The sequence below is a fragment of the Lolium rigidum genome, chromosome 2 (genome assembly GCF_022539505.1).
Source record: "Lolium rigidum isolate FL_2022 chromosome 2, APGP_CSIRO_Lrig_0.1, whole genome shotgun sequence".
In the NCBI taxonomy this organism is placed as follows: domain Eukaryota; kingdom Viridiplantae; phylum Streptophyta; class Magnoliopsida; order Poales; family Poaceae; genus Lolium; species Lolium rigidum.
In genome coordinates this window covers 243,244,654-243,252,571 of record NC_061509.1, presented here as the reverse complement: position 1 = coordinate 243,252,571, position 7,918 = coordinate 243,244,654, and the positions used below count along the sequence as shown (strand labels likewise).

General features: G+C 46.6%; 1 protein-coding gene across 1 annotated transcript; it reads left to right on the top strand.

Annotated features, from left to right (window-relative positions):
* Positions 1-2,735: 2,735 nt before the first annotated feature.
* LOC124693195 (SNW/SKI-interacting protein A) lies at positions 2,736-5,000 on the top strand. The gene has a single exon (XM_047226659.1). It carries the CDS (start codon positions 2,847-2,849, stop codon positions 4,659-4,661), a length of 1,815 nt encoding a protein of 604 aa, XP_047082615.1. The 5' UTR covers positions 2,736-2,846; the 3' UTR covers positions 4,662-5,000.
* Positions 5,001-7,918: the final 2,918 nt, after the last annotated feature.

Below are 7,918 nucleotides of genomic sequence, written 5' to 3'. Positions count from 1 at the left end.
GGGAACGTTTGAAGTTATCATCTAGCAGAAGACATTTCCCACAACGGACAAAATCTTTGTTGTTGAAGTCACCAATGAGGCGAATCAAACATATTTCCACAGGCGTTGGAAGGAGATGATAGAATGCTACGGGATGGAGCTAGGAACTAAGTTATATTTCTACTTGGATGGCTTATACAGGGAGACCTTCTTCCACTACAAACAGCGGGATGACGCCTCCTCATCTGATAGTGAGTTCCACAACCCAAGGGATTTGATGGGGTCGTTGTTCATTACCTACCCGTGGAGCCGGAGCCGGAGGAGTGATTTGGTCACTTGGCTATTGTGCTCATTGTATATAATGACTTGGACACTAGCTTGCTTGGTTTTAGCTAGTGTAATGATTTGATCTATATATTATCCTCAATGCATGTAATGACTTGATCACTTGCGACGACTTTGTAGTGTTATTAATGATTTGATCACTTGGCTATTATATATTTGTGTATTTGTTGCTGACTGGTAATTTGTGTTATATATGTTTGCAATATTATACGCCTGTGTAAGTTAGGGGGATATGCCAGAAGAAATATACAGCCACGCAGATGTGGCATACTAGTCGCATGCCGCCATGTGCGCTGCCAGTAAAGTTAGTGACAACATTCCGTATGCACGCGACCGGTACTGGAAGTACTAGTCGCGTGCCAAGTGCGCAAGCGACTAGTAGATAATACCACTGGCGAGGTACCAGTCGCGGGCGGCCCGCGACTGGTAGCCCAAATTGCCACGCGACTGATAGGTTTTTTTTCCTACTAGTGGCTCATGGTCTTCTGGTTGTAAATTGCATACCTAGAGCTAACCGTTTCTACTCTCCCATCCCCAATAAGTAACTCAACTTTGTCTAGATATGGATGTATTTATATGTACATAAAGATGGCTCATTTATTTTGAACGGAGGGAGTACATCTGATCATGTTTTATGTTGTACTCAACATTTCTTATTCGTTTTGCATCACCCTTGTTGCCGTGTATAAGTAGACCTTTCCATCAGTTCGGAATTTTGGTTCAAGTGGCTAGTGCATGAACCTTAACATGGTATCGGAGCCCCAGGTCTCGAGTTTAAATCCTGGCTTTCACAATTTATTCTAAATTCTCCCGCGGCCTCTTGCCGTGTGGTGTGTTGTCCCGGCGCTGCCTCTTTGACTCTCTACACGTGTTGACTTGTCTTCTCTTCTTCCCGTCACACGTGAGAGGGGGTGTTGACGTGTATAAGTAGATTGCCTATCCCTTTCCATCAGTTCGGACTTTTGGTTCAAGTGGCTAGTGCATGAACCTTAACAACCCACACTAATTGATTACATATTTTATTTCCATGTGTCAGAGAGATAACATGAGTGGGAGTGGGGGGACGTCCCCCTCCCTTCAAAATTGTGTCAGAGAGAGCTTCTCATATGTATGTTGGAGGCATTGAGCATGGCTAGGACTGATACAAAAAGACAGTTGTCGGACAACATGGGCACCTTCAGGCATTTTAGCGAGCCTAGGCACTTCGATATGTTGCCGATGAGGTTGTACACGATCAAGCTAACCGGCAACATCCAATATTCGGATGACATGTTGAGCAATCTGTCGCCAAGGAAGATCTAGACGAGGTTGTCGAGCATAGAGAAGAAGTCATCAAAGATGTATTCAAACCGGTTGTCGTTGAGGTAGGCATATTGTGCGGGTAGGGTTAGTGTTATTACCGGTTGTACGACAAGCTAGGTAAATAAAGCTAGATGCTTGCCAAGTGAACTTTTTTTAAACAAGAACGAAGTGAACATAAAGGACTGAAGGTTAGGGTGGAACAAGGTCAAGCCAACAACTTTACTCCTGAATCATAATACCTTCATGCGTGTATTGCATATTATGTTGTGATGGTTGGCTCTTGTTGATCCCGAGAACAAATTTCCCTAGCTGTCCATAATTTTGTCAATACATTGCATATATTGGCATGCTTTAGCGTGAAATATTTAATATTGCCACAATGTTTTCCATGCCCGGTGTACATGAGTATATCATGTAGTCATGCTTGAGGATAATAATAAAAAATTTGAGACCTCCCATTGATTTAAGCATTAAATAAAAAATGATGATATTGTTGGGGAGTGGCGTTTTGGCACCCGGGAGCATATGCTCCCGGTTTTTAAACTTCATTTTAAATGCACTTTTAAAATGTTGAAAAATTTGAACACAAAATTTAGTAGATACATCTCGAAATTTTACATGTTCACAAAGTGGTTCCACAGAAAACCGACATTTTGAGTGTCATCTGTAAAAAAGACAAATTTTTCTGTAAAAAATGGTTCTGTATGAGACGTTTTGTTTATCTTTTTCGCACAAGTCACAGAAAATGTCGTTTTTTCGCAAGACTTGGTCTGCACACGTAAAATGTTGATACGTAAGCAAGAAATTTTTTGTTCGAATTTTTTGAACATTTCAAAATATTTGTCCGGTGGCAGGAGCATATGGTCCCATGTTCCGAATTGAATTTCCGATATTGTTGCCTTATTACAAACATTTTTTTATCAAATCAATTAAAGAAACTTGAATATTTTTTAAGTTGCTTTTTTTAAGCGAATTGGGAAACTGAGAATTCTTCCGTTTGGATTGCCCTCCGGAGTCCGGAACGAGGCCTTCTACGAATCCCAGGAGGGCTCGGCCCACGCAGCTGCCGACGTAACCCGCCGTCCTAGTCTCAATCCCTTTCCTCCAAATTAAATCGCAAATCGAACCAAACCCTAGCTTCTCCTCTTCCACCCCGGATCCCCATCCGGCGACTCGCCGGAACCCTGCCCCCCGGATCCACCCTCCCCGCCGCGCCAGCCATGGGCCTCCGGGACAACCTCCCTCCGGCCAAGAAGTCGGCGTCCACCTACTACGACCACAGCAGCGACCCGTGGTTCAAGGAGCGGTACGGCGACGAGGCCGCGGAGGACGACGCCGGGAAGCCGACGGGCCCCGGCAAGTTCGTGCCGCCCTACGGCAAGCGCACCGGCTTCGTGCCCCGTCGCCCCGAGGACTTCGGCGATGGCGGCGCCTTCCCCGAGATCCTCGTCGCGCAGTACCCGCTCGGCATGGGCCGCCGCGACGACAAGGGCGGCTCCAAGATCCTCGCGCTCACCGTCGACGCGCGCGGCAGCGTCGCCTTCGACGCCGTCGTCAAGCAGGGCGAGAACGCCTCCAAGATCGTCTACTCCAAGCACAGCGACATCGTGCCCAAGATCGCCACCGCCGACTCCGAGGCCCTCGAGGACGAGGAGTACGAGAAGCTGGTCGAGGAGACCACCGACCGGACCAAGGCCGCCCTCGAGAAGATTGTCAACGTCCGCCTCTCCGCCGCGCAGCCCAAGAACGTGCCCACGCACGATTCGGGGTCAAAGTTCATCAAGTATAAGCCGTCGCAGCAGTCGGCGGCGTTCAATTCGGGTGCTAAGGAGAGGATTATTAGGATGTCGGAGATGGCGTCGGATCCTCTCGACCCGCCAAAGTTCAAGCATAAGCGAGTGCCCCGTGCGTCTGGGTCGCCCCCTGTGCCGGTGATGCACTCGCCGCCACGGCCAGTGACAGTCAAGGATCAGCAGGACTGGAAGATCCCACCTTGCATCTCAAATTGGAAGAATCCCAAGGGGTACACAATTCCGCTGGATAAGAGGCTGGCAGCTGATGGCAGGGGTCTGCAGGAGGTTCAGATTAATGACAACTTTGCAAAGCTTTCGGAATCACTCTATGTTGCAGAGCAGAAGGCCAGGGAAGCAGTGCAGATGCGCTCCAAGGTGCAGAGGGAGCTAATGCTCAAGGAGAAGGAGAGGAAGGAGCAAGAGCTGAGGGCACTTGCACAGAAGGCGCGCATGGAAAGGTCTGGTGCTCCACCTCCATCTGTCGCTGCGCCTGCTGCAGGTGGAAGGGAGAGGGAGAGGGTTGATGACGGGGATGCGGATATGGATTTGGAGCAACCACGTGAGCAGCGCAGGGAGACTAGAGAAGAGAGGGAGGCGAGGATTGAGCGTGACAGGATCCGCGAGGAGCGCAAACGTGAGAGGGAGAGGGAGAGGAGGCTGGAGGCCAAGGATGCTGCAATGGGTAAAAAGAGTAAGCTCACTAGAGACAGGGACCGCGACGTGAGTGAGAAGATTGCCCTGGGTATGGCAAGCACCAATGCTGCCAAGGGCGGGGAAGTCATGTATGACCAGAGGCTCTTTAACCAGGACAAGGGAATGAACTCTGGCTTCGCTGGTGATGATGAGTACAACATCTACACCAAGGGGCTGTTCAACGGACAGTCCGGCATGTCCCAGCTTTACAGGCCCACGAAGGATGGTGATTCTGAAGTATATGGTGGTGATGCTGATGAACAGTTGGACAAGGTTATGAAGACCGAGAGGTTCAAGCCTGACAAGGCATTTTCTGGTGCTTCGGAGAGGTCTGGCAAAAGAGACAGACCCGTGGAGTTTGATAAGCAAGAGGAGAACGATCCATTCGGTCTTGATCAGTTCTTGACTGAGGTGAAGAAAGGAAAGAAAGCTGTGGACAAGATTGGAGGCGGAGGAACCATGAAGGCAAGTGGTGGGTCCTCGAATAGGGATGATTACGATGGTGGATCTGGGAGGTCTCGCATTAACTTTGAAAGAGGAGGCCGCTGAGGTATATGCAATGCATGTTATCTTCCGTGATTTGCAGGTTCTCAGTGCATTTTCCAATATCATCCTGAAGAATTTCCTTCAAGAATGTGAACTTTCTTGCATAAGTAAGTACCTGATGTTTAAGATACCGCCATACATCATCTGCTTATTATATTTTCGGCGCGCTTGTTGAACAGTGTATCTACTTGGATCCTGTGATGCTTGTATGTTGTATATCTTTTTGTGGCAGGATCCATGAACTAGGTTGTTTACATATGCCATAGGCTCTTCCATGCCCTGTAAACTTTAAAGTTGTATCAGATCGCGATATATCTTGTTGAAATGGATATGTTCCACAAATTGATCGTTGTCATGTCTTCTTTTTTCTCCATACTTATTGGTGGTGCTGCCAAGATAAGTATCCTTTTATTGATCTGGAAGATGTATCCATTGACAATGCCCCTTCAGTTATATCTGCATTCGCTCCAGTTTCTCTTGATTTTGCTGCTTTTTATGTATGGACTAACTTAAAACTTGCTGATGCCAATTCTTGTGTATTGGCTTTGATTTAGGTGTTTGTAGCTGGTCCACAGGTTGTTGATTTCATTGTCTGTACCAGTTTACGGAGCTCACTATGTGTCGTCTTTGGTTCTCTTAGCTGCTTGTTGATTTTGACGTCGTACAGTATTATTGTCACCAGTGAACCAAAGTTGTCTGGAGGCTGAGACGACTAATCGGTTATGCTTGTCAGTAAAGCAGAGACGTTGTTCTCTGTAGTACTACGTTTGAATAAACCAAACCTTGCTGTAGTCAGATCGCAATGCACGAAATCTCTTTGTAGTGTCAACACGCACGCCGAAGCTTCGCGGCTGCTTCCTGTGACATACTGTGTGTGTATTGGCAAGCAATTCCACACGATTTACCATCGGACAGCCGACAAAGTAGCTCCAAATTCCAAAAACGATTTTACCATCTAACAGTGCGGATATCTGACAGAACATTTCCAGTGTTGTATTTTAGCTTTCCATTGTTGTAATTCAGCATTGTTGCTTCATGCTTCAAGGTGTGGTACTAGGGGGAACTATCTAGTGATACCATGATACCACTTCTCAAAATTTAAATTTGTAAGTATCAAAGAAAATATAAAACAAATTTGTGGTTGCTACTAGATTTTTTTTACATCCCATATTCAGAACAAAATTCGAAATACACAGTGAACCATAAAATGCTAAATTGCTACTATGTGAATTGAGTCATTTTATATTTTGTTTTTTTGTGACACTATTTATGTTTGATTTATCTTTTTTTGTTTCTCTGCATGTATTTCAAATTTTGTTGTGTAAGTTTCGAGGATTGTCAACACATATCTTGTGAATATCCACAAATTTATTTCAGATTTTTTTGAGGCTTCACATATGACGTATTTGTGCTGAATAGCTAGTACCTGCTCTCTGACCAGCGGTTGGCCGCACGACAAACCAGTAGCCGATTTCACAGCAAAATTTCTCCAGGCCGCGCGGCGACACAAAACCCATGTCTCGCCTCTACTCGACTGCGCCAATCTACCTCCTCCGGCGCCCCTCTTCCACCTCAACCTCACGCCTGTCTCCCCACATCGCCATTGCCGCCGCCGTGGAGCGCGTACGCTTCAGGACGCTCAGTGCTGAGGACGCACACCACCTGTTCGACTACGCTTCAGGACGCTCAGTGCTGAGGACGCACACCACCTGTTCGACGAATTGTTGCGCGAGGACACTCCGGTCCTGAGGTGCACCCTGAACGGCTTTCTCGCCGGCCTCCGCTGCCCGCGACGACGGTCTCGCGCTCGCCGTCACCCTCTTCAACCGCATTCCTCGAGGAGATGGCCTGCCGGTTGCGTCGCCCACAGTCCACACGTATGGCATCCTGCTCGACTGGTGCTGCCGGCGGCAGCCATGCCTAGCGCTCGCATTCTTCCTTAGCGCGGGCCTGAAGGCAAACAACCTTATCGTCAACACATGGTCATTTAGCAAGAGCTACTGAATTGGTTTATGAAATGATGGGAAAAGGCATCCGTTGCCCTGGCGTTATATTCTTTAGCTCAATAATAAACAACCTATGCAAAGAAGGAAGGGTGACAGATACACAAGATATCTTTGACTTTATGGTGGTACATATAGGTGAGAAGCCTGACATTGTCACATTCAATTCATTGATTGGGGGATACTGCTTAGTAAGAAAGCATCCAGAGTACGTGATGATATGGTATCAGTTGGCATTCAGCCTGATGCCTCTAAGTGTACACTTATTGATGGATACTTTAAAAAAAGAATGGTGGATGCTGCGTTGACTCTATTCAAAGAAATGTCAGGTATGACAGCTAAACCAGATACTCTTATGGGATCGTACTGGACGGGTTGTTTAAGGCTGGTAGAATTGTTGCTGCAAAGAAAATGTTCCATGAGATGATCAAAAGTGGAGTGAGGTTATCCATTCGTAGATGCAATATAATTCTCGGCATGCTTTGCAAAAATAGTTGTGGAAATGAAGCAATCATGATGTTTGAGAAATTGCAAGCAATGAACCTTAAGTTTGATATTATAACTCGCACTATAATAATTGATGCAATGTTTAATGTTGGGAGAATAGAGCAAGCTAAGAATTCTTAATTCAAAATGCAGGTCACTGTATTTGAATATTTCAGATATTGGGAGCTTAACAAAATAGTGTTGTTCGGAGAAAGGTGCTCTCCCTCGGGCAGCTGAAACTTGGTAATATTTGTTTTTGTGTTTGGGTAAAAACAGTTAAGACAGGATTCCCGACGCTGGGGGATTGGGCACCTGCCACCTTGACAGGCATGCGGGAAGTGCTCCAGCCTCCGGCCAGGCCCGTACATGGAGTTCAGTTTGGGAATAAATGGTTAACAAGAACAGGCAACAGCCGATAGCACCGGAATAAGGCCATCGGTGAACCAGCATATCCTATTTATATTGACGAAGAGGCGGATGGATCGGACTCTGAAGATGATCAAGAGATGATTACTGAAGATGATCACACTATGAGGTGAGAGAAGAGATGATTCCTGAAGATGATCCTGCTGCGACCGGATAGGCAGTTGACACCGAGCCCGACGACAATTCTTTTGTCAGACGGGAGGATTATGAGCTTGAGCAGATTCTTTCAGATTAGTTGGGTGCTTATGCAGCTAGAAGAAATTAGTTAAGTTATGCAGATCTGATCTTGCATACACGTGTTGTATGTGGTAGCGGCTGATAGACTTTGACCCCTCCAGAGTATAG